Here is a 27,589-nt window from a genome sequence, read left to right as displayed (position 1 = left end):
GAGAATGACAAGACATATTCAAAGTAGCAGCAGGTCATAGCAGATGCAAGTCTTTGTTCCACTCTTTGTCTTTGCACGTGACTTAGATAAAGTAGATTTTGCTGACAAGGATTTTCAGCTGTTTGATTATTAAATGGATTAAGTGGGATAACTCCCAAAACAAATAGACGTGCTGCAGAAAAGAAAGAAAGAGCACGTGCAGTGAAACCAAACTACACACAGCCTCCTGAGAAGTTGGGAGGCTGTGTACAATGCGTGAGGCTGTGGAAAAGATACGTTGATTTTCAAATCATTTAAATCATATATTGAAGTGAAATCGGACCAAAGACATATATGGGTATAAAAAGAGAATCCCCTAAGGGAAGATGGATATTGATATGTTTATAATAATATATATTGGGGGTTTTTTATTACAAAAAAATGGGCAAGTCAAAACTCTAAAATATGAGAAAAATACATACATAAACAAGATCCAGAAATACCTTCTTTGGACCTATAACCTAATTTAAAATGGACTGAGATTAAGTGGAAAATCTGAAAATCATTTTGGAACGCATAGATGCTGTGCCCTCCAAGCTAAAGAGGAGAGGGACGCTAGCTTTTTATAAGCACACTGTGATGATGGTGCACACTAATGCACATGGAATTGATAGCACATCTGCAAAGGGCTCATTTAAAATGAATGACACATACATATTTTGTAGCAACACACTCTGTCATCCAGATGTTTCTTTTTTCTCTTCTATAGATGGTATTGCTTATTTCAGTAAGACAATACTGAACCTTTTCCTGAACGTACTGCAGGTTTTCAAAAGTATAGAAATTTGACTGCTGACTGTTACAAGAAGAGATTGGGGGGGAGGGGGAGGACGGAGAGAGAGGAGGGAAATGCTTTTAACAATTAAAAAGAAAAATGTAATGGTTTCCCACCTCAAAATAGGATAACTGATCCCTTATAGTGGCTGGTCGGGACAGTTTTAGGACATCAAAACTGCTCTGGGTCAAGACTCAAATGCCTGAAAATGTCACGGGTGTAAGTTAGAAGGGAACCCCTTCTAAAACGGGAAGAGCGGCAGGGGATGATCACGGGAACAGAAAGACATGTAAAATCTGGTTAAAATAATTAATAAAATATATACTTTATTTACAGCATAAAATGTATCCTGACCAGGGGAAAGAATAATTAAAAGAATGTAAAACTAAACAAAATAAAAAAGAAGAAGCTCCAATAAATACAATAAAAGCATGCAACACTAAAATACACTCAACATTAAAACACAACAAAGCATGCAACACTAAAATACACTCAACATTACAACACAACAAAGCATGCAACACTAGATAAGAAATCCTTCTTCCCCAGAAGCTCAAAACCAAGATGCTTGTTTGTTCTCTGATCACTAAGCAGATATATGATGTCACATCAGCTATTCTGTTTTGGACTTGAATTAGGCACTAAAGGCACTAAAGGCTCTTAATAAGGCTCTTAATAACCTGACAGCCTCTTCAAGCTGCTTGTCACAGCTGGTGCCATTGATAAATCTGATGATCACAATGGAAGGCAGCCAAATTAACAGACCTTTTATCTTAAAGAGCTGACGTTTATAATGGTGTGACTTTAGAGTAGCACAGTGTGAGAAGTATGGAGTGTCAATACAATTGTGTTTGAGTTTAAGAAACTTTAGGAGGCAATTTATTACACTGTAAAAAAAAAATCCCTACAAGCATGCTATAATCTGCTGTTTTTATATGAGGAAATTTTTCCATATTGGAATTCACAAAAGTATCCATAATCGGTAGGGAAATTGTACAATAAATTTACAGAATTATATGTATTGAGGTTGATAGAAATGTAAAAAAAAAAAAAAAGTCAGCAGAAAAACACATAACATTTTGGCAAAAAAACATTACCAGTATTTTACAGATTTTTTACAGTGTATCTTATAGAGTGACTGATCTTTAAAAAAAAAAATCATCACCTGTTTCTGACAGTTGTCTTGCTGAAGTGTCTGTAATCTCAAAGCAAACTGTTTGCAAAATTATACACACTGCATTTAAAATAGGCTACCTCTCCTCTCCAGTTGTCATTGCACATTTCCTGCAAAGCTAGTGACAGGAGAATCACGAGTGCTTTGTGAACCTAGACAGTGTGCCCGTCTGGCCCAGGGGATTTGCGGGATGATTTATTCAATGTAGCTCAGCTGATGGGAGAAAGAGAAAAAAAAAAGAAGCTCATTCATATGCAGCTAGAAAAGTTAGTTTGACAGTTGGATAGAACCAGTGCTAATAACAAATGGAAAAAAATAAAGAAAAACTGAAGATGTAATAGCAAAAAGGCTCCAGTGTCCAACTCCCAGCATTTTCACAGCTTGAAATATGACTGCACCCTCACGGTGCTATGCGCTTTGTTGTATACCAGGGAGGAAACTGAAGTCAAAAAGTGTTTGTTGTAGAGTTTGCAGTGAGGGCTGCAAAAAGAAAAAAAACCTACCCCAAGCTTACTGGTTTTTCTAGAGTGTTTATTTGCATGTGCACATTTATACTCTCAGGCTGATATTTATTTATAACACCGTTTGGCAATGCATGTGATAGTCCTGATGATAGACTGTTACCTGCACTGTGTATTGCAGTTTGTGTGTGCGCTTTAATCACCCTGCAGCGACGCTAATGTAGTCACAGAGTCACAGGGTCACATTACAGTCTCACCTCAAAAGATAAATCTTAGCATGCCAGGGTTCAGCCTTTTTTTTTTCTTTAGATCACAACTGAATCTACAGGGTGGGCCATTTATACTTTATTTATTTATTACGGATACACCGTAATAACATGGGAATGGTTGGTGATATCAAAGTCCTGTTTGTGGCACATTAGTATATGTGAGGGGGCAAACTCCTCAAGATGGGTGGTGACCATGGTGGCCATTTAGAAGTCGGCCATCTTGGAGACAACTTTTGTTTTTTCAATAGGAAGAGGGCCATGTGACACATCAAACTTATTGGTAACGTCACAAGAAAAACAATGGTGTGCTTGGTTTCAACGTAACTTTATTCTTTCATGAGTTATTTACAAGTTTCTGACCACTTATAAAATGTGTTCAATGTGCTGCTCATTATGTTGGATTGTCAATGCAACCCTCTTCTCCCACTCTTCACACACTGATAGCAACACCGCAGGAGAAATGCCAGCACAGGCATCCAGTATCCGTAGTTTCAGGTGCTGCACATCTCGTATCTTCACATCTTCTCGTATCTAGACAATTGCCTTCTGATGACCCCAAAGATAAAAGTCTAAGGGGGTCAGATCGGGAGACCTTGGGGGCCATTCAACTGGCCCACGACGACCAATCCACTTTCCAGGAAACTGTTCTTCTAGGAATGCTCGGACCTGGCACCCATAATGTGGTGGTGCACCATCTTGTTGGAAAAACTCAGGGAACGTGCCAGCTTCAGTGCATAAAGAGGGAAACACATCATCATGTAGCAATTTCAAATATCTGTCACAACGGGACTGCACGGACTCACGCGCAGGCTCTAAGTTTTGAAAACACAAGAGTCTTTATTACAGCAACACCAGGTGATCTATTTACAAAGGTGAGGGGAAAGCCAGGCTCCGGGGGTCCACACACAAACGGGGAAAGACGCAGAAAGTCCACACACACACTCCATCCACGCCTCACGCTCCTCTTCACACTCCTCGCACACTCGATCACTCAGGTAACACAGGGGTTGGTCCAGGGAATCTGTACACAGAGACACGAAGGGATTACAAAGGAAGATCGCTGAGAAACACTCTAGAGTGAACTGAGCTGGGGTTACACTGGCGAGGGTCGGCAACAGTCCAGCGACGAGAAACACAGAGCTGCCATCTTAAAAAGGAGCTGGAACACTCTAAGGTGATGAGCCACAGGTGCGTGATTGCAACCAGGTGCGTAGGCCAAGGGCAGGAGCCCACAGGTGAGCTCCGCCCAGGCAGAGGGAGGAGGGAGAGAGAGGAAGGGAGAGAGCAGGAACAAGAATGAAAATAAAAACATATGTAGCCATACTGAGTCGACCAGGTAGGCACAGGGACCCTGACAATATCCAGTGGCCTTGAGGTTTCCATTGATGAAAAATGGACCCACTATCGTTGTACCCCATATACCACACCAAACCATCACTTTTGTTGTTCCAGCAGTCTTGGAGGGATCCATCCAATGTGGGTCAGTGTCAGACCAATAGCGGTGGTTTTGTTTGTCAACTTCACCATTCACATAAAAGTTTGCCTCATCACTGAACAAAATCTTCTGCGTGAACTGAGGGTCCTGTTCCAATTTTTGTTTTGCCCATTCTGCAAATTCTGTGCACCGATCTGTGTCATCCTCGTTGAGATGCTGCAGTAGCTGGAGTTTGTAAGGGTGCCATTTGTGAGTAGCTAATATCCACCGAAGAGATGTTAGACTAATTCCACTCTCCAGTGACATGCGGCGAGTGCTACGCTGTGGGCTCTTGCTGAATGAAGCTAGGACAGCCACTGATGTTTCTTCATTAGTGACAGTTTGCTTGCGTCCACATTTTGGCAAATCCAACACTAAACCAGTTTCACGAAACTTAGCAAGCAGTTTGCTAACTGTAGCATGGGAGATGGGTGGTCTCGTAGGGTGTCTTGCATTGAAATCTGCTGCAATGACCCGGTTACTGCGTTCACCAGAATTTCGATCCGCTCCTCACGTGTTAACCTCTTTGACATGTCAATGGCTGTGAACAAAGAGAAACTTGTAAATAACTCATGAAAGTTACGTTGAAACCAAGCACACCATTGTTTTTCTTGTGACATTACCAATAAGTGTGTGTCACATGGCCCTCTTCCTATTGAAAAAACAAAAGTTGTATCCAAGATGGCCGACTTCTTTTTTTTTTTTCTCTGTGTATAAACAGTGCGTTTATTTACAGTGTGTGGAAATAACAACAATAAATCCCCGTGGTTTCCCCTGACTCCCGTGTCGTGTCTCTCCGTGAACAGTCCGTGTTTCAGCACTCCTCATGCTGGCTGCTGTCTGGCGCTCCACACTTCTCGTGGAGTCTCACACAATGATCCCGCGTCGGTGGGAACTCCAAGACTCTCCTTTTTTTTTTTTTTGCCTGTCCCATTTGGTTCTTTAGCCGTCAGAATTGTTGTCTGAAGACCAACAAGCATACCCAGTGGATTTATTTTGCTAAATGGATCATCATGGCATTGCCATATTGCCGTATTGGTCCATTTGATCGACCTTTGTTTTTATTATTTATTTTATTTTATTTTCAGTTGTTACAGACGGGACAGACATGAGTGAGGGATAGGAAAGGGAGAAAGAAAGAGGAAGGAAAAGAAAAACAGAAGGGGAGAGGGACAGTGAGAAAGGGAGAAAAAAAATATCTCCGGGATCACCTGTTGAGAGAAAAAGAAGAGAAAACAAGCAAAAAAAACAAAACAAAGCAACATACTATACACAACACCATCGCATTAATCTAGCTAAGTGTAAACAGCAGTAAATACTAAATATTGAATGTTGTTGTGCAGCACGCAGGACAGACAGCGCACAATGTGCTTTGAAGTAGCAGCCAAGAAAGGTGTGATTTGAGTCTACGAACAGTGAACACCCGTGTGCACACCTGTGTGGATCGGCGCGCTTGTATTCAAATGGTTTCCCCATGTAATGGTCTGCAAGAGGATGTAGAGAGCCATAGCCCTGTCCCCCAGGGATGAAGCAGGCATAAGATGGCCGACTTCTAAATGGCCACAATGGTCACCACCCATCTTGAGGAGTTTTTCTTTCATCTTTAATGAAAATGATCTTGGCTGTTGTTCAGGTGCTACAAAAAAGTTAATATTCAAATATTCATTAATAAGAGGATTAGTGAAGTTTAATGGAGTTTGATAAGAGCAGGAAGTTAGCTCGCCTAAAGATGATATACCATGTTCTGACTCAGGGATTTCCAAAAAGTAAAAATGGACAGCTCTGCTATCACTTCGGACATAAATGAAAACAGAAAATTAAACAGCAATGTTTGTAGGTCCAAGGTTACTTTATTTATACCTGTAAGTAAATTTGATAGCATATTAGGGAGGTTACTGAAGTTGAGCTAGCTGGCATATAGTGGCATGCTACCTGGCGGCTAGCTACAGAGCTATTGCTAGGATAATATAAATACATTACAACCTTAAAAATGGAGAATGAGCGTTAACTTAACAAAAGTTAATGTGAGAATCCCTGATGGGCAGAGATAAATACAATCGTATAACAGGGAAAAAATGCAGAAAACAGGCCACACTTCAGTCGAGGGAGCATCTAAGATGACCAATCCCCAGAATGAGGTTAGTCATTAATATGATTTTGGATGTCTCACTATAAAAATTCCTAAGTTCGATGTACCCATTAAAATTTTGGTTAGCCTTGGGGTAATTCTTTTCTAAAGCATTCAAGTATTTGGTGTCCACCAAACTGTGAGCCCATGGGCTAATGTTACAGCGCAAGGTTTTAAACTTATATAAAATCAAATATGATATAAATAATTAGAACACATTTAAAAGACAATAGCCTTAATGAATGCAGTAGGAGCTACTAACAGTAGATTTAGACAACTAAATAATTGAACACTGAAACTTCAATCACATCTTTCAAATATTTTAAAACCCCTGTGGTAATGAATGGTGCCAAAAACTACAAAACTTGTATTATTAGACCTAACTGTGTTCAAGCAGTTAGTGTGTGTGCAAAATGTGACTAATGTTAAGTGTGCTTGGTTTCAGGATAGGGTTAGAGTCGCACTGGGGAAAACAAATTGCCAAAATGCCAAATTTTCCGTTGGCTTTGAAATGTGACTACTCACAGTCTGCCAAGTAACTTTAGTGCTGTAAGATGGTGATAAAACATCAAATTGGCAATTGCAAGGGGGCACAAGTACATGCAATCTTTTTGCTCGTGATGATACGGCAATTAACTGTGATCATTTGGCAAAACTCAGAAATCTGATCAAACAGATGAAACAGAAATTCCGAATTCTTCCAGAAATAGTGACGTAGGAGCTGCAGGAGTCATTTATTTGCAAAATGACATAGATGTACTCAGCAACTTTCCGCTTATATATGAATATAACCAGAATATGACCAGCATCGAAGCCCCAGAATAACTCTGATTGATTGCAACATGCTGACAATCTGTCTGAGAGTGATTGCAGTCAGTCTGAGTCAGGCTTTGGAGACAGGTTGTCACCCACCAGATGAACTGTGCAATTGCCTTGCAGTTGAAAGTGGTCTCCCAGAGGCATGCTCAACTAGATGACCAGATAGTGTCTTCTTCTTACAAGTGGTCTCCAACAGCACAGACAAAAAAAATCAGTGCAGTCACCTTGCAACCACCAGTTTTTTTACTCACAAGCTGGTCACTGTACCATTCTCACTCTAATGTGACTGAGACAAAAGAGGCTTGGGATGTGCATTCACAGTATATGATGTTAGGGAGGGTCTGCAGAGAATGATTGCTAGTCAGTGAGAGCATGACAGAGCAAAGGTTAATGGAGAGATACAAAGAAAGACAGCACTGTGATAATTTTATCTTCTGGAAAGACAGTGGGCCTCGTTCACCAAACTGCCTTTTGTTACACTGCCAAACTGCATATTTATCAGTTTAGTCTTTGTTGGAGCCATAAACAAAGGTCCATCTCTGTTATGTTTACAGAAACTCATTTGAAATTGTATTTGAAAACCTACTGGACAAGAAATCTTTAAAGATTACCTATGCCAAGTCTTTCAGGCTTATTTATATCCATAACTTTCCTGTGAAAGTGAATTCAAAACGCAAATTTCTGTCATATGTATGCTCTTATAGTGCTCATACTAAAAATGGTCAAAGATTCACATACATTTTTAGAGTTCAATGCATGTAGAAGTGCTTCCTTTGAGCCAAACACACAGGATTTAGACTCACCAATCAACAATGTTTTTTGTGTTTTTTTTACTCTTGGCTTTTTTATAATATCATTGAGATTATACGTCCCTTAGTGTACCCATCTCAGTAACTCAACCAGATAACTTCTAATATAACTGAGAACTCCCAGGATGTAATGCTAGCATTTTATGGTCAAATTGGCATATTAGTAAAAAATAATGAAATTAATTTTATATAACTTGGATTCCACATATTATCAGTGCAGTATCTTCATCCACTAATGAAACAAAAAACAAACAAAGAACAGTTGGATTTTTGTGTAAAAGCAGTAATCAAGAATTGCTTTAGCCATTTTACATTTCACTCTTTTGAGTTTTGTGCAGTGAGTTTAACAGGAAGTGGATTGGTCTCTTAGACTGACTCTAACACACCTTTGGCTTTCAGGGCAAAAGCCCCGCCCACATTCCATTCAAACCTATTGTTTATGAGGAACAGCCAACCAAAAGAAAGTTGACTTAAACAGAAATGCATGGACTTACCTGGTTTTTAGATAGTGAATACATAAGGATTATTGTGAACTTAAATCATACAAAGCCATTCCATAGGAGTCCAAGAATAAGAATGTGGAGTTGAAAGCAAGCAGAATAAATAGTTTAAGACTCAGATTATTGGTGTTTTCCATGTCATGAAGATTGACGTTTTTCAAAAGTTGCAAGCTGATTCTGACATTTAAATTCAAGTGCAGATTTTCCATACACAACACAATCACAGTGAGAAAAAAAACTATGATAGTTGTTTGGGATATTATTTTAAGAATCATTTTAAAATAATAAAAAAGGTCACTTAATAGCATACTTTCTGGATTGAGTCACACACTTGTACTTTGAATACACATTTTAGTCATAGACAAGTTCATAAGTCATAGAGAAGAAGTACTGGGAATCCTGCTGAACAAGTTGGACTTGTCATACATATGTAAATTTTCTTTTAGGGATGAGAAGTAACGAAGTACAAATACTTTTGCTTTTGCACAACACCAGACTAACTGCAGGTGTCCATAAGTTACAGGGTATGGTACTTCAGCATCTAGGTAGCCCCACAGAAGAGGACTGAACATAAAGGACCTAGCTTCCTAGCTAAAGATCCAGCTGATGTATTTCACAGGGAGAGAAAACAAGGAGTGCTAACTTCACTCAGAGATGGAGAATGATAATACAGACAGTAAAGGAGAGAAAGAAGAGAGCTTAAAATTAAAGGTAAGAATGCTCAGTGGTGCTTGATAAACTGAAAATGTAAAGCTTACATGTAAGTCTTTATGTTTTTAAATCAGATATTGGGTCTGTACATGTGACATGTTTTTTCATATTTTGAAATGTGCTGCAAAACAAACTGAGGTAGACTGTTTTATTTAAAGATTATATGAAAAGCAGTTAGTGCAGGATAAACAGGTTTGCTTGCTGTACTGTGGTGGGTTTAAAGTAAAGAACAGTGTGTGACTGGTGCACAGTGGCTGTGGTTTCATGGTCAGTGTTAGGTTACATCAAGTGTAGCAGAGATTCATACTGATTTTAGCTGATGAATTCCACCTTCATACCAACTTTATACCATCTAGAAAAAAAGGCAACATAAATAGTATACTGTAAGTGCAGAGGATGGAAATTAGCCAGGAACTCATGAAACATCTGCACATATCTGGTTGAATTCAGGTGTGTACATCCAAAAAGAGCAGCAGGTGTCACGATCCTGGGTCTTTCGACCCAACGTTTTGAGTTTTAGTTTATTTTGATGTTTATGGGTTATGTTTAAGTTCATTAGGTTATCTAAGTTCATTTGTTTATTAGATTCCCCTTGTGTTTTCAATCCCTCTGATAATCTTCCTTGTCCTTTGTGTTTCATGTCTGCATATTTTTTGTTGTCAAGTTCATGTTGTCATGTCTGCGTTTCATTATGTTTCCTGTTTTATTTTGAAGAGGTCCTATGTTCCTGTTGTCTATGTGTTTAGCTTTAAGGCCTTCCTCAATTCTCAAGTACGCAAGTCTGTACTCGCTTTCTCTGCGAGTCTGGACTTGCCGAGAACGCGAGCACAGACTTAAGATTTGTACAATTGGAACACCAGCGTACTTGACGATGTCACGGGTCCGGAGTTTTTACTGCTGTGATTTAACTGTGATTAATATGTCATGAAGCTTAACTTTAATCTCAGCCAAACCGATTTACTCAGGAGCAAATAAAACACTGAAATAAACCAAACATTAACATTTAGAAGTGATCTAAGTGACTTATATATTGTGTTTAACCTCAGTAGTGAAATCTCTATTAATAAAAATAATGTACATGTATGCCTTAATAAAAACAAACAAGTGAGATGTTAGAAGGCTTTTATTTTTATTTTAGTGGACACTCAAAAACTACAATAGACAGCTGCTGGGGTTTGGAAGAGAACTGAACAAATATTTAAAATATAATCTGATCATTTTGAAGCATCCTTCAGAATCTCCACATATTAACATGCTGTTTTTGTTTTTGTTTTTGAAAATGTCTCCTCCTGAATTGAAATATATCTCAGCCAGGAACAAATAAAACACTGAAATAAACTGAACATTAACATTTCGAAGTCATCTAAGAGACTTATATATCATGTTTAACCTGAGAAGCGAAAGACCGCGGAGGGGTTGAAAACGATGTGCCGGGAGGCCACTGTTCTCGCCGGCTCAAGTGATCCTCGACCTCCCGGTCTGCTATGGAGCTGGTGGGTAACAGACGTCTCCGAAAACGTCAGAGCACATTTGGAAATATATAATATCTAGATAAATCGAGCAGATATTTGAAGCGTACACAGCTACATTCTCGCTTGAAAATAACTTCAAAGTTTATTTTGTGACCCAGAAAGAGTAATAAAAGTTTTTAGCTGCGCTCCTCAGCCATTGCCACGTTTGGGTTTTGGACGAAATGCATTCTGGGATATTTAGCTGTACCAAGTACACACAAGTCACCACCGATGCATGCTCAATAAAACAGGCGGAGTGAGAACACATCCGGGAATTTTTCGGGTTCTCGGCTTGATGCCTACTTTGAATTGGAACAGTACTTGGTCTCCAACTGATGATGTATCACGAGAACGCAAGTACGCACAAGTATGCATATTGAGACAGGCCCTTACTCTCCCCTTGTGATGTCGTTATGTTCTTGTGTGTTAGCTGTTTCCTCATGTGTTCCAACTTCCGTCATTAGCCTCCTGTGTGTATTTAGTCTGTGTGTTTTAAGTCATTCCTTGTCTTTTTTTGGATTCCCATCTACTGATATTATTTCATCATTATGTCAATATAGCACAAGGCTTAGTTAGCTTTCACAAAAATAGAGACGTCCTCCAAAGACCTACTTTTTATTTTCTTACTTTGACATTTCAGAGTTTCAACTTTTTTTCCTTTATCTTGAGTAAATTAGTTGAATCAGTACTTCCAACTTTTTCTTTCTTTTTAACAGTACTATTTGTACTTCTATTTAAGTACAGAATGTCAGTACTTGTGCCAACTCTGTCTACATTATGATTAAGTATCTTTATTCTTGTCTTGCAGTTACATAAACACTCAGCCACAATGAGCCTCAGGCTACGTCCACACGTACCCGGGTATTTTTGAAAACACAGATTTTTCTATGCGTTTGCGCCTTTCATCCACACGTAAACGGCGTTTTCAGTCACTGAAAACTGAGATTTCTAAAAATGCCTGCCAGGGTGGATACTTCCGAAAACTCAGTTTTTGCATTTACGTGTGGACGAGAAAAACGGAGAAAACGCAGTGTCAAAGGTGTGCGCCTTTTTTGACGTCACACCGTGCGCCACGTTATTGTTTCAGTGAAATGAATTTCTACAATACTGTTACTGTTAATTGTACTCTCTGCAGTGTTTAAATGCTTACATATGCACACACAGTTACTGTCCCTCCACACATACGACTCGGTTCTGCTTCTATGCCCCAGCTTTGTTTACTATTTCCCACCGAGGCTTCTAGACTTCTGATTGGCCATCATTTCTACACGGTTAGGAATATATTGCCACCTGTTGCTTTGGCATGTTCCTAGCAGCGTTTTCCTTCATTTCTGCGTTTACGTGTGGACGGTATAATTTTTTAAAACGAAAACGGAAAATCTCCGTTTTCAAAAATACCCGTGTACGTGTGGACCTAACTGAAAATAAGAGAACTAAAGCTAAAAAGAGAACTAAGAGGATCACTGTTGTATTGCCCTTGTCTATATCAATGAATTTGATTGATTTTTCCATTCATCCATCCATTTTCTGATGCTTACCTGGGTTCAGTTTGCAGGAGCATCTAGCAAAGAAGCTCAGACTTATCTCTTCAAGGGGAACCTCCTACAGCTTTTCTAAGGTGACCTCTAAGTAATCAACTTTGTTACATCTATAATGTTCCACCATAGTAAAGAAATGGCAATCCCCCCACACCCCCTTTGGCCTCTGACCCCCTGAATGGCCCACTGAATGACCAAATAAATGAAAGACCCACTGAATGACCCATTGAACTACCCACTGAACTGAATTTGGTGGTGAAAAATGTTTTTTGTGTTAATTTAAGAGCTGTTAAAACTGACCAGTCCATTGTGACCGGGAACACTAAAGTAAGAGGGGTGGGGATGCACACAACCAGCTAGTTTTACACCTGAACCACCTCAACTGGTTCCTATTGATGTGGAGGATTAGCAGCGTATTCTATTCCCTTCTGAAACATTAAGCTTCTCACGCTATCTCTACGAAAGAGGTTACCAAGGACTGTCCTATGGCCTGCTCATAGATTTTCATGAGTTAAAAACCAAGGAAAGACTGTGGATTTGCCTCAATTGACAAGCGCTTCTTCATTGTTTTTTGCTGGTGAAACAGGAATTGTTCTGTTTTAGAAAATAAAAATGTTATAAGTAGGGGCGGATCTAGAAGGCTGGCATGGGGTGGCAAGTGCCACCCTAAAATGATCTCTTGCCACCCCAAGTGCCACCCTAGTTTCGCATATGACAGTGTTGTTTATTAAAATAAGATAGCATTAACACTTTGAGCGTAGTTACAGTTAACAGTGAACATAAATGCTAACTGCATCGTATTACCAATGTTCTCTCTAATTTTTCATGTGTCTGAGCAAACACACAAGCTCCCTGAGCGGTCCCTCGGACCACCTTGAGCGACAGCAGATGTGTGCACTGTGGTCACGCCAGCATCGAATCCATTCAAGTTACATGGTTTATTAAAATAATCAAATTACAGCATTTATGTTAGACTACTTTTAATTAACTGCTTTAGCCCACTTATAATGAAAATTTAAAAAAAATCTCGTCCATGACCTGTGTAGTATGTTAACACTATTGGAAGTAAAAAAAAAAAAACTTGAACTCCAATTTTGAAAACACAACTTTCTTTCTTTCTTTTTTATAAAGCTCTGACTTGTATTATGAGTCTGTAGTCTGGGAGAGAGTCCTGTAACTCTCTCTCTCTGCAAAATATAGTATATAATGACCAATGTTGGGCAATTAATTATATAGTTACTTCTTCAAAAAAGTAACTGAGTTTTGCAAACAACAAAGTTTTTTGCAGCTGTTTGCCTAAAAATGCAGCCAAGGTGTTTTTTTAAATAAACATTTCAAAAAATTTACAGAACAATCAGCTGTTCTGCATCAAATCTGATGCCACACAAATTATTTGTGCCACTCCAAAACATAATTTTTGCCCACTATGAGATAAAGGAGAACAACAGCCTGATACCTGCAGGCCTGACAACAGGAGTTGTATCACTCCTGTAAAACCTGTAACATTCAGCAGTCGCCTCATTGTTCTGACACACACAACAAAACTATTGACTACACTACACACTAACTACACAAGATTTGCGCTAAACATGGCAAATCTCTCACATCTCAAAACACCCCTGTCACTTCTAAAATTCCACCCTCCCTAAACAACAAATGCCATGTTTTGATTGGTCGACACAGTACATTTTTCCACCAATAGGAAAGGGTGGGGATTTTTGGTTTCGTTTTTGCTCACAGGCCGAGTGTTTTCAAGCGTTTTCCGTATAAAACGCTGTTTTTACCGTTTCTTCCCGCAGTAAATATAAACAACGATAGTATTCAGGAAGAAAACCAAACATTGCATATTTTTATCACAACTCTGGTTTTACGTGGCCTATCAACACAATTTAAAAACTGGTAGTCCACAAGTCCACATTTTTTTCGTCAATTGTTCCGTCTGTCCTGCTCACATCTCCAATGGTTGTACACGTTGTCATTAACGTGGCTTCACGTGACATCTTCATGACAAGTGAAATCTCCCACAGCAAGCTTAAACATGTGAGAGGTTGATCGCGCAGAGAATCGCTGAGCGTTATGTGAGTGCCTGTGTAAAAGCAGCAGGATATATATTTTAGTTCTGCTGAGCCAAAGACAGGTCAGGACTCCTGACATTTCTTTGGAGGTGGAGGAACGCCAAAGTAATTGCTTAAAGGAGCTTCTTCGACATCTTTAAAAGTTCTAAACAAATGTCTGTCCTCCAGAAAATCTTATGTACGCAAACACACGTTGCAACTTCTTATCTTGTGCACGTTTTTTATTTTGACAGCGAATGCGCACCTGCGGACCACTTATGTGCAGCCCTGGTTATTTAGCTCGTCATATTGCAGCCACAGAAATTATTTTGTCCATGAAACCATAAAGCTGCACTTTCTTTTTGCCTTATAGTCTGATTTGTCATAACTTTTCCGTTTTGTGGTAAGCTTTTCTTTGGCTGTCACTTCTTCACCCTGACCTGTCTTATTTGGCTCAGCAGAACTAAAATATATATCCTGCTGCTTTTACACACACACTCACATAACGCTCAGCGATTCTCTGCGCGATCAACCTCTCACATGTTTAAGCTTGCTGCGGGAGATTTCATTTGTCATGTTTGCATAGTAAGCTAACGATTGATAAGACGATGTCAGAGGAATTGGTGCGCAAATTATCGTCACTCACCAATCAGTGCTGTCGCTCTCTATACACAGTTCGCGCGATTGCAAAGTGAAAGCAAAAAACAAGCGCAAATTCAAACGCAATTTCAATATGTCACATATTGACAGTGGCTCACCGATGCTAATGACATAATTACCCAGCTACATTTCCAAAAGAATGCATAAGCATTAACATATATTTTTCCTTCCTACGATAGCCCGACGGGCAGGGCAGAGATAGATTTTGGTAGCCCGACTGGAAAAATCGCTAGCCCCGGGACGTCGGGCTAGCGATTTTTCGAGCCCTGTATCTGATTGAGGAATCACTCATCTTTGGAAAAGAGAGTTTATTACAGAGAAATGGCTCTTTCTAAAATAAGAGCTATACTATACGCTTCTTCTGGGCTATATTCTCAGAGGCATATTAAACATATCAGGTCCCCATAAGGAGAATCATGTGCTAACGGCTGTCTAAATGACTCGGGTAAAGTTTGTAGCATGCGTGCTTGTTGTTTTGTCTGCTTCCACTTGTCTTTGCACTAGGATGATGTCAGTGTAAATGTGCAGTCATATTTGTTGTGTTCCCACTAGTGCTGTCAGAGTAAATCTCATTGAAATGATGTTAACGCCACAACACGGCTAATCTCCGTTAACGAGCTACCGCGGATCGCCCCGTGCGTGGGGCTGGACGGCCAACATGTTAACTGCGCTAACACACTAGTTCCCACCAATGTAATTGAGCATTGCTGGCACATCCAACATACTGTTTTACTTTAGTCCATGACGCGCTTACCTTCAGGGTCATACTTCACATGAAAACCAAAATAGTTCCAAACGCCAGATCTGAATGAGGGTGTGGGAGGTTCAATTTGCCATGTTGCAACGAGCTTAACTTCTGTCTCGCTAGCTTGCCCTGCGCTCAGTGAATCTTCGTTTGACTACTCTGCCTAGGCTGCACTGTCGAGCGCAGATCCACTGAGCGCTTAATACAGACAGCATCGTCAGAAGGAAAGTTGATAAAATAAATTAAAAATTTTGTATTGTGCGATACATATGCGTACCGAACCGAAAGCACTGTATCGAACGGTTCAATATCGATACGAGTATCGTTGCACCCCTAATGTTTATATATATATACATACATATATACATTTATCATCACGGTTTTTTTGGGGGGCGGGAGGGGGGGGGGGTTAAGCATTTTCTAAATACAGTGAGAAAACAGTAAAGAAAGGGGAAAAAAGACACCTCTTTCCTATTGGTGGGAAAATGTACCATTTTGACCAATTAAAAAATAAGTCAACACGTGGGATTTGGTTGTTTACACAGAGGGGAAAGTTTTGGGAGTGACGGTAACGGCAGCGAGACAGAGCGAGCGAGTGAGATAGCGAGTTTTTAGAAGTGGGAGATTTCTGACATTTAGTGTGGAGTATGTAGTTAGTGTGTTGTGTTGTCTTGTGCAGTTAGTCTGTTTTGTAGTCGCTGTTTTGTTTTGTGTGTCAGTGAGGGCACTAATGAAGGAGTGATGCACCTCCTGTTGTCAGGCCAGCAGATTTATCCCTGTGGTGTTCTCCTCTGTCTTGTGGTGGACAAACTTTTTTTTACTGGCACACACAATTTGTGGAGCATCCTATTGCGAGACCTGATTGTTCTCTCATTTTAGTTAGAGTAATATTTTTAAATGGTTGTGCAAAATAAAATAAAAATGGCAGGTGTATTGGCTGCATTTTTAGATAAACAGTTGTATATGTTCACAAAATGTGTGCATAATTTTTCACCACCTGCATATGTGTTTGGAAAAAAAGGCTTTGATTTTGCCACCCCATTTGATTTCTTTGCCACCCTCATGCCACCCTATGAATTTCTCTAGATCCGCCCTGGTTATAAGTAATGTTATATTTTATAAAGGTAACACCAAATGTGGTTTCATTCAGGCCTAATGTAGTGCTGATTGGACCGAGCAGACCTCCTGGTGCTCGCTGTTCTCCAGAACCTCCACACAGCAAATTCAAAAGTGTTAAATGTTTTGGTGTTAGTAGTCTTAGAGTTAATTTTACTCTAAGTAGAGTCACATTCTTTTAATGTAACTCTGAGGTGTAAAATGACAGTAGTTAAAATCGAGTGTTAAAAATGAGTGTTTCTATTTCAAATCTGGAGGTGTTACAATGGAAACATTAACTCTTGACCTCTTAACTCTGAACTCCTACAGGGGCTATGACACCAATAGAGTAAATTCACAGACTCCGCCCCCAGCACGGCTCCAATCGAAGCTGAAGTGAAGCCGTTTCAGAACATTTTGCTCTACATATTTGAGTTGTTTGCCATGCTTGGTAAGTCATGTTTTCAAAGATTGTTTCAATTATTGTTATTAGCTTTTACTTCTGTGGCTCTTTGGAGTTGAGACAAAGCTGTGTGGAAGGCATTAGCCGTGTTGCTCGCTGATAGCATAATATTCTGTTTTAGCTAGCTGAAAGGTATTGTTTTCGGCAAATACCACAGCCTTGAAAAAAAGCTTGCATGTGAATTTTCAGTCAAATTTCTTGGTCAAATACACTTAAAACAATGTCTAGAATGTGAAATGTTGATATAATGGTGCTACTTGAAGCCTGAAAACGATTTCCCATAAAAAACGAGCAAACAGCAGTAGCAGATGTCCCGAGTCCCGACTGAGTTCTATGTTAGCACTTAGATCCCTCCAGAGTTTTGTGCACACAGTTTAGGTAAAAATGAAAAAGGTTGAGGTTTTACATTTAGTTCAGTATTACCTGTTGTCTGTGTCCTTGTCTTTTGGGAAAATACTTTACACAAGTAATGGCTCAAAAAGGATTCCTTTGTTTGTTTGTTTTTTTTACTGTGCTTCAATTGATTTGTGCCATTAATTAGTGTCAACTAATTTTTATTCAATCTCCACATAGGATATGCTTGTGAAGATGGAATATGGGGGAGAGCAGAAGTGCGTTGAAGTTCCACAAAGTGATGAATGAAGGACATGCATATTGTATTTTGTATTTATTGAAATAAGTGATGAGAATGCTGTTATTTGCATTTACCAGCTCACCTATGTCAGACCTTTTGATAAACGAAATTCTAATGAAAGTGAGAACATGTACACTGTTACATCTTTCAGAAAATGTTTTGAAATTGTGGTGCACAGTTCAGAATAAATGTTTTTCAAAAACCAGTGCGTCTTTTTAGTAAATGTTTATTTCCAAAAGAAATTTCTAGAAGTTCAGAACAGTAAAATTCCCGCTTTTTAGAATTAATTAGAAGATAACTCTTACGTAGTTAAACTAAAATACTCTTTGAGAGTTAATATATAAACTCTTAACACCAAGTGTTAAATTATCAACTCCAGAGAGATTTGGTGTTTAACACTAAATCAGAGTTAACATACCAACTCTCCAAAAAGAGTTAAATTAACACTCTCTGGTGTGGACCCATATAGACACTTTAAAAGTGTTGAAATCAAATCTGACAGTGTTAATTTGGACATGCTGGATTTGCTGTGCAGATGGTCAGTCTGCTGCTGCCTGAACACACTCTGAATTATTCATTTCGAGTTGTGTGACTCCCGTGGGTCCTGTCACACAAATAGACTTATAGCATTCTGTATGTCCTGGAAATGTGCAAACTTATATCATAAGTTATATATACTGTATAATAACTCTGGAATGTATGGAAGACAAAAAGTAAAAAATGAATAAAAACAAAATATAGAAATAAATGAAATAGTTAAGAATCAGAATCCTTGTGTTTCTACATGTTTACTTCACTGTTTTTTAATTTCTGTCATAGAGTATCCATGTGTTAATGGGCTGGGCTAAAAAGGGATTTGGCAGGTAGGGGAAACCTAAGATTTAATGTAACAATTTCAGTATGATTAAAAGACTAATTTAGAAATTTAATAGAATAATTTGTGCTGTCAACTCCGACCTTTCCTTTTGTGAGGGTTACTGCTCTTTTTTAGATTTAGACAAGTATGCTTTCCAAACTTTATCCAGCTGTATTTACTGATGAATTTTATATATTTAAGTATATAATTTTGAAAAATGTAAATACATAAAAAATTTGAATCGGACAGTAAGTCTTTACATTTGAAAGTTTTGGTCAAAGCAAGAACAATATCTGCTTTTGACAGTTTTATTTAGATCATTCTCTGCTTTGAATATTTGACTTCTTTGACTCTATAAATGATGAGTGTTAAGATCTGTTTTTATTTGTTTTAGTGACTTAAAGTCAATAATCAGTGAAACAAATCCACAGTGGTTAAATCGGGAAACCATAACATTCAACAATATGTTGCTATGACACAGATGTTTTGTTTTGAGCTCTGTATTAACATTACTTACCTCCAGAGCACCCAACTGTTCATCTGACATAAATCAAGCCGCAACTTTTTGATTAGTCCCACAAACAAACAGAGAAGCTGAATCAACCACATAACCTGGTTGATGTAATTAAGTTGCAGCTGTGAAAAACTACTGTGTATACAAATGGTGAAGAACAAAAGAAAAATGTGTTTATGTGTGCATTGTGGTGTTCCATATGACAGCCACAGTGGTCTCACAATAGGTGAGATAAAATCTAGGCTTACTCTAAGATAAGCTATTATTATTATTATTGTAATTATGACAGGACCAAAGGGGAAAACAAGGAGAGGTATGTAAAAAACCCATAAAAAAGAGAGAGGTCACTGTGGATTGTGTTCCACAATATTTACAGTGTGTTTATTACTCCCAGCATGCCCAGACATATCATCTGTTTTACTGAATACAGTGATGATTCCCTGAGCCTAAATAAGACCCTTTTTGGCCTTAAACAAACAGAGGTTACATTCCCCTTTCCCCTTGCGTTGCCCACAAAAAAAAAAAATCTAACCTGAATTGAAATTAAAATTAAAACTTTAACAATTCTGTTTTACAGTGTTAGTCAGTAAGTGACTGGCTGCTCCCGTATGGGATTAGAACGATGCCACCTTATCCCATAGTCCAGCCAATAATGCGATTCACATTCGTATATACGCAGCTAATCAACGTCGTTGACAGGCTATGACAGCGTCTTTATGTGCCGACACCGGTGTTTTAGCTAGCAAAGCGGCATGTTTGATGTGGAGTGAAGCCACATTAATGACAACGTGTACAACCATTGGAGATGTGAGCAGGACAGATGGAACAATTGATGGAAAAAGTGTGGACTTTATACCAGTTTTTAAATTGTGTTGATAGGCCACGTAAAACCAGAGTTATGATAAAAATATCTGCAATGTTTGGTTTTCTTCCTGAATACTATCGTTGTTTATATTTGCTGCGGGAAGAAACGATAAAAACGGCGTTTTATAAGGAAAGAGCTTAAAAACACTCTCTGCCTGTGAGCAAAAACAAAACCCACCCTTTCCTATTGGTCGAAAAAAGTACCATGTCGACCAATCAAAAATGATATGGCAACATGGCATTTAGTAGTTTAGGAAGAGGGAAGTTTTAGGAGTGACAGCGGTGTATGGAGATCTGAGAGATTTGCAACGTTTAGCGCAAATCTTGTGTAGTTAGTGTGTAGTGTAGTCAATAGTTTTGTTGTGTGTGTCAGAACAATGAGGCGACTGCTGAATGTTACAGGTGTTACAGGAGTGATACATCTCCTGTTGTCAGGCCTGCAGGTATCAGGCTGTTGTTCTCCTTTATCTCATAGTGGGCAGAAATTATGTTTTGGAGTGGCACAAATAATTTGTGTGGCATCAGATTTGATGCAGAACAGCTGATTGTTCTGTAAATAGTTTGAAATGTTTATTTAAAAAAACACCTTGGCTGCATTTTTAGGTAAACAGCTGCAAAAACCTTTGTTTTTTGCATAGCTCAGTTACTTTTTTGAAGAAGTAACTATATAATTAATTGCCCAACATTGGTCATTATATACTGTATTTTGCAGACAGAGAGTTACAGGACTCTCTCCCAGACCACAGACTCAGAGCTTTCAGTCGGAGCTTTATAAAAAAAATAAAAATAAAACAGAAAGTTGTGTTTTCAAAATTGGAGTTCAAGTTATTTTTTTTTTATTTCCAATAGTGTTAACATACTACACAGGTCATGAACAAAAAACAAACTAGAGGGAACATTGCACCTGACCATCACCTGTGAGGTTGTAGAGGGTTGAGAATCGCTAGGTGAATCATATGTGTCATATCTAAAGAACAAAAAAACATTAACCACCACTTGTCTACTGAGAAAAACTTTTTTTAACATTGTTAATGGTGCACGCCCACATGCAATATCCTTCCAAGTGTGTAAAATGCAAACCTTTGTATCCCCAGGTTCAGTTTTAAGAAGCTGTTGATTGCTTCGGCAATCTAAACATTGTTTTCTAGTTTCACGTGGATGTAAGAGGACAGTTTTTTTTGTCCCTTTGTTGTTTTTACTACAAGTTTCATTTACCAGAGAAACACATATTCAAACAAGAATTTTTTTTTTGCTATACCTACGTTTTGTCTGCCATTCTCATATATTTACACTCAGATCAATGTATCAGGGGGAGTTTCAGGTTCAGTATCTTGCAGTAGCTCAAAGAACACTTGGAGACAGAAGCCACTGGGATTGAACCACCAACCAACATTTGGACTAGGAGTTAGCTAATCAGTAGACTGAATATTAGGTTTTATTCATCCATCCATCCTCTTCCACTTACTCGTTTCAGAGTCATGGGAGGCAGGAACCTATCCTAACTCCCATAGGACTGGGTACACCCTGGGTTGCAAGTCACAGGTCAAACACAGAGAGACAGACAACAATTCATGTACGCCTTTACACTTATGGGAAATTTAGAATTGTCAATTAACCCAACCCTACTAATTGCATGTCTTTGGACTGTGGAATTAAACTGGAGTACCCGGAAAGAATATGCAAACTCCAGAATTTGATGTTCCTTAGCAGACTGGAGAGATGTAGTATATGCACCATTCTGTCATATTTTGTGAAGATTTTCTCAGAGATTAATCAGAACATGGAACAACCTATATATAGTCAGATGTTCATTAGATATGCAGAATTTAAATTATATGTGTACGCTGTGAAGCCAACAAAAGGGGTCACTGTTGCAGTGTTACCACTGTGTGAATGAGCCTAATTGTTGCAACCACAGAACAACACACAACACACTCCATTGTTGCAAATGATCTATTGTCCGGCAGTCCTTTGAGCAGCTTTTTAGATACACCAAGAGAAACCACACATGGCTGCAGGATGTTTTTGAGTTCTGCACATGCTGCGAGGAGGATAAGGAGGTCCTCTAAGCCTCAAAGATCGCAAGTTTGATTTCTCTGGTTATTAACACAGAGAGAAAGACATAAAAGTGTCAAGACTGAGACAAACAGCATCACATGCTAGCGGAGAGCAGCTTTGCATGAAATGGGCTCTACTATAGCACACTTACACTCACACAATATGTATATGCACAAACACACTCATTCAAACCAAGAATAAACAAATTAAGGGGTGGAGGATGCATTATGGCCCTTTAAAGTCAGAGAAGGTCAGCGGAGAGGAATAATAAAGTTTTAAGTGGAAATATCACACTTAAAAGAAAGTGTGCACGCAAATGCTCCATTCAAAAATAAATACAACAATAAAAGCCACAGAAATATGAAAAATTTTTGTTTTAAAAAAAAAGTTCATGATATAAATCAAAATAAAAAGAAAGCAGCAGCATCCACAGCTGTGAGACATGTGTTTAGAATCTTTTTAATTGGTTTACCGCACATCAGATCCTCGTGGGTGAGAGCGGAACAAAGCTTGAAGGGATAATAATACTCAGAAAAGTGATGACCTTTTTAAAGGCTAACAAACTTATACAGTGGTTTAAAACAGAGGATTTATGACGGTTTTACTTATGAAATACAGGTAAAGAATAGCTGTCGCAATTTATTGATGAAAAGGGTTCAGATATAAATTCCATTATTCCTTTATTTTTTCATATGTTTCTGTCAGGTGTACACGCTGAAACTAACAGTAAACTATTGGTGCTTCACTTACATTAGGTATAGATAGATAGTAGGGGTGCAACGATACACAAAATTCACGGTTCGGTTCAATACTTTGGTGTCACGGTTCGATATTTTTTTGATACAAAAAAATGTTCATGCTTTTTTAATTTGTCATTTATTAAAATTATAAATATATATTTTAACTCAAACGTACAGTTTTTAAATTTAATGTTGCTGAAACAACAAAGGGATAAAATAATAAATCTATCTGATTGAGAAATCACTCATCTTTGAAAAAGAGAGTTTATTACAGAGAAATGGCTCTTTCCAAAATAAAAGCTATACTATACGCTTCTTCTGGGCTATATTCTCAGCAGCATATTAAACATATCAGGTCCCCATAAGGAGAATCATGTGCTAACGGCTGTCTAAATGACTCGGGTAAAGTTTGTAGCATGCGTGCTTGTTGTTTTTGTCTGCTTCCACTTGTCTTTGCACTAGGATGATGTTGGAGTAAATGTGCAGTCATATTCGTTGTGTTCCCACTAGTGCTGTCAGCGTAAATCTGAAATGACGTTAACGCCACAACACGGCAAATCTCCGTTAACGAGCTACCGCGGATCGCCCCGTGCGTGGGGCTGGACAGCGTCAACACGTTAAAAAGCTAACTGCGCTAACGCAGTAGTTCCCACCATGTAATTGAGCATTGCGTGGCACATCTGACATACTGTCTTACTGTTTTTAAAAGTTGATAAAATAAATTTAAAATGTTATATTGTTCGATACATATGCGTACCGAACCAAAAGCACTGTATCGAACGGTTCAATATCGATACGAGTATCGTTGCACCCCTAATAGATAGATAGATAGCAATTTGGCCATTGAAGTTACTTCTTTTGTTAGGGAGGATTGGTTTGTTGTTGTGTGCAATGTTTAAAAAAAGTTCTTTAAAAAACAAAAAATAATTTAATATGAAGGCAATATGAGCGGAGAGTACAAACATGTTGAGGGATTGGCTGTGTTAGTTCAGTGAGAGAGTTGTTGGTAAAGGAAACGATTTTCACTATTAGTCAAAAACTAATGTTTATACGTATGTCTGCATTTTTATTTTGCTAAATACAAACAAAATTATAGCAGAAGTGCAGCCAGAAAGAGGGTACCAATTTGTTTATTTGGTAGTTCAATGAAAGGCTTCAATTAGTTAAGAGAAGAAAAAAAAAGATTTTTTAAGGTAGGACTGTAAACATTAAACATCTCATATTTCTAATTTTATCTCTTTGTTTTATTTTATTTTTATAATTATCATCGTTCAAAGAAAAAGACAGCGGACTCTTTGAAGCGCACTTCACAAATGTCTGGTAAATTTACATTTAAAAGTTAAAAAAAAAATCTATTTACAATCATAAAGTTGCTAATTATGATCAATATTGATATATACTATAAATAAACATTAATGATACAATAAGATGAAGTTTTCTTGGTGGATGTTTGAGAGTTTTTCTGAATAAAATTCTGGAGCAGTGAAGTAGAGGTATAAAGCAGAATAAAATCCAAGATCCAGCTACCAGAAAACCCCACTTGTACTCCAATGACAGATGTATAACAGTAGGCACTTGCAGGCTATGGAGATGGAGAGCAGCAGATCTGCTGGAGGATGCCAGGTGTGTCTTTCACAGAAGTCAAAAGAGGAATGAGAAAGAGTGAAATGTGGTGGTTTTTCCTGCTACCAAACTGATTCGTCTTATTGACACAGACTGTGTGGAAAGGAGAAATCTGGTGAAGGGCAGAGCCGTCGCAACTGAGCACCTCCTGTCACAAAAGGTGTTCACCTATGGGAGTCTCTCACGTGTAAAGTTCATTTTTTTTTAGCCCTGTCACTACTCAGGCCTCCGCTTCTCCCACTGACCAGTTCTGTTGTGCAAGACACTGAGCATTTAGCCAGCATTTGGTTTAACCATTAGACTCAGAGACGCTGAGTGTTCCTGCCACAGTGTTCGAAGCTTTCTTTGTGTTCTAACAGAATATGATTATTCAAGAACTTACATTCAAAACACGCAAACACATACAAACATTAATTGCGTAAAAAGGAAATTACCAGCGAATTGTTCAAATGCTTGGGTGCCAGCTTTCTAATTCAGTGTTCTGTAGGTGTGTTTACCGCTTCTCGGCCGAATCTGTCACACTTACATGCCTCCAGCAAACAAGCTGTCGCACAGTCAAATAATAGCCATGAGCTTTTGCATTAGCACTTGTGAGTGATGGCTTTTACGTTAATATGGGTGTGACAAACACGTTTTGTGCATTAAATAGAAGAGAAAAAAGAATGGAAAAACAGGGCATTAAGCCTTTGTTTATTTGTCTTTAGATTTTATTCCTTGAGTTTGGTATTCGCACTTGACTAACATCAAGTATTTTTCCATCTCTTATGGTTTGGTCTCAGTTGACATTGGGGGTCAACTTTTCTTCCAAATAACAAAAAATTCTTTCCATTTCTTCTTTTCCTACATGTCAAAGTTGATAATTAGAATAGCAGACATGTACAGTTAAGTCCATAAATATTTGGTTCTGTAAATTATCACAATGAATTTGAAACAACTTAGATGCAGTTAAAGTGCAGACTTTTAGTGAGCTGAACAAAAGGATTGCATGAAAATGTGAGGACTAAATTATTTTTAACACAATCCCTTCATTTCAAGGGATCTAAAGTAATTGCACAAACTAAATAACTGAAAATAAAATGTTCATGTCTAATACTTGGTTGAAAACATTTGCTGGCAATGAAAGCCTGAAGTCTTGAACTCTCAGATGCTGGTTTTCCTCCTTTTTAATGCTCTGCCAGGCCTTTACTGCAGCACCTTTCAGTTGCTGTTTGTTTGTGGGACTTTCTGTCTGAAGTTTAGTCTTCAACAAGTAAAATGCATGCTCAACTGGGTTAAGATCAGGTGACTTGACCATTGAAGGAAAAAAAATTTTTTCTTTTGCTTTAATAAACTCCTGGGTTGCTTTGGCTGTATGTTTTGGGTAATTGTCCATCTGTATTATGACTGTATGTCTCTGAACACCTTAGAATTAATTACCTTCTGTCCTGTGTCACATCATCAGTTGTCATGATCAGGCTGTGTGCAGGCAGGAGAGGACCCAAACGCAAACTCACAGGAAAACTGAACTCAAAATACAGCTTTATTGCTGACAGAGGATAAAGGCGATACAAAATAATATGAAACTAAACTGGGAAGTACTAAGGAACTGACTCACGAGGAAACACACAGAGGGGCACACAGTCATGAGGGAGGGCGCGACACAGAACTGAGGGAGATGCAGACATAAATACACAGAGGGTTAATGAGGGAAGTGGGAGCACACGGGGAACACAGGTGACACTGATAATCACAACAAGACACGGCAGGAGTAAATGCAGCACTGACGGGAGACTGTCAAAGTAAAACAGGAAGTACACAGAGGTTCAAACAGGAGGAGAGAGAGCATGGACATAACGGGCTGGGGAAAACATGGAATAAAACACAAGGAGGGGAAAACAAGGATTCACAGATACACAGAGGGGCACACAGGGGGTAACCAAATAAGGAACATCTTAACTAAACAACCTAGGAACCAAGGCATAAATAAAGAACAAAATACAAAACACACAAAAACTAAGAATACTGGGCCAACATGGTCCAGGACCATGACAATCAGTAAACACTAGTGTCCCAGTGCCACTGTGAGCCATGCACACCCAAGCCATCACACTGCCTTGGTCGTTGTAGGTTTGCTTATAATAATCAGTCCGCTGTAACTGTATGCCAGCCGTTTATTAGCAGCCAACATGAACGTTCGTACACTCGTAACAGGAAGTACTGTCATAGGCAAGTTAGAACCATAGCGACATATGCTGGAAACCTCCGTAACAGCAGCAACGGCAGGCAGTATAGACAAGGATAACATTACTGTTATCTACATCCCTCTTTTCATTTTTTTTTTCTCTTTTAGTTTTGCACTTCTTAGGCAAACCCAAATCAAACAACACCACTGTAATGGAAGAACTTATCAGGTTATGGATTACACAAAAAATAAAGGTTCAAATGTCAAATGAAATTCACAGTAATCATTGTCATAAATGCAACAAATATGCAACAACATAACATGAGAGAAAACACATTTCAAAACAGAAAATACAGCATCAGTGTGCTTAGACACTCTACCAGATCTGGTTCGGTACAAGTTGTCATCAGAGCGTACTTGGCATTTTGTAGGTGTGATCACTTGTTCAGACTGTTTTGTGCCAAGTTGTGGTGGGTCAAGTTGAACTTGAATTGTTTCATGTTTGTTGGTTTGTGCTTTATTGGGTTCAGTTTCATCCGCTCGTCGAGATGTGTCCAGTTCATTTTGTGTTGTAGCGAGCTTCACAGGCAGAAGATGTTGTCTTTGCGCCTGTATTCCTTTCCATCCGACTCAACTACATAACAGCGAGGTTCAGCACATACCTTACTTACAACTCCAATCTTGTCATGTCCTCTCTGTGTTTGTAATCTCACCACCTGGTTTGGTGTTAATGGACTGAGCAGCTTGCTGGTTCAAATAGAAATCAGTTCCATCTCTTTTTGATGTTTCAAGGAGTCTTTTAGCACTCCGGACATGTACAAATCCCCTGTGTGTGGCAAACTCACGAAAGGTCTGGCTGGTGAACTGGGTGCCATTGTCTGAGTACAGTTTCTGTGGTATCCCATGTACTGAGA

General features: G+C 38.7%; 1 protein-coding gene across 2 annotated transcripts in view; it reads left to right on the top strand.

Moving 5' to 3' along the window:
* Positions 1–27,589, top strand: part of LOC146504500 (chloride channel protein 2-like) — a 217,965-nt gene that overhangs the window by 6,941 nt on the left and 183,435 nt on the right. Inside the window, exon 1 of one of the 2 annotated variants that reach the window (XM_085131419.1) lies at positions 5,806–9,159. The exons of the other annotated variant lie outside the window; for it this stretch is intronic. Coding sequence (XP_084987545.1) covers positions 9,103–9,159 — 57 coding nt within the window. The 5' untranslated portion in view covers positions 5,806–9,102. Of the gene's footprint in view, positions 1–5,805; positions 9,160–27,589 lie in introns of those variants that run through there. 2 annotated transcript variants of the gene reach the window in all.

This window comes from Neolamprologus multifasciatus, chromosome 14 (genome assembly GCF_963576455.1).
Source record: "Neolamprologus multifasciatus chromosome 14, fNeoMul1.2, whole genome shotgun sequence".
Lineage (NCBI taxonomy): Eukaryota > Metazoa > Chordata > Actinopteri > Cichliformes > Cichlidae > Neolamprologus > Neolamprologus multifasciatus.
This window is presented reverse-complemented; position numbering and strand designations above follow the sequence as displayed.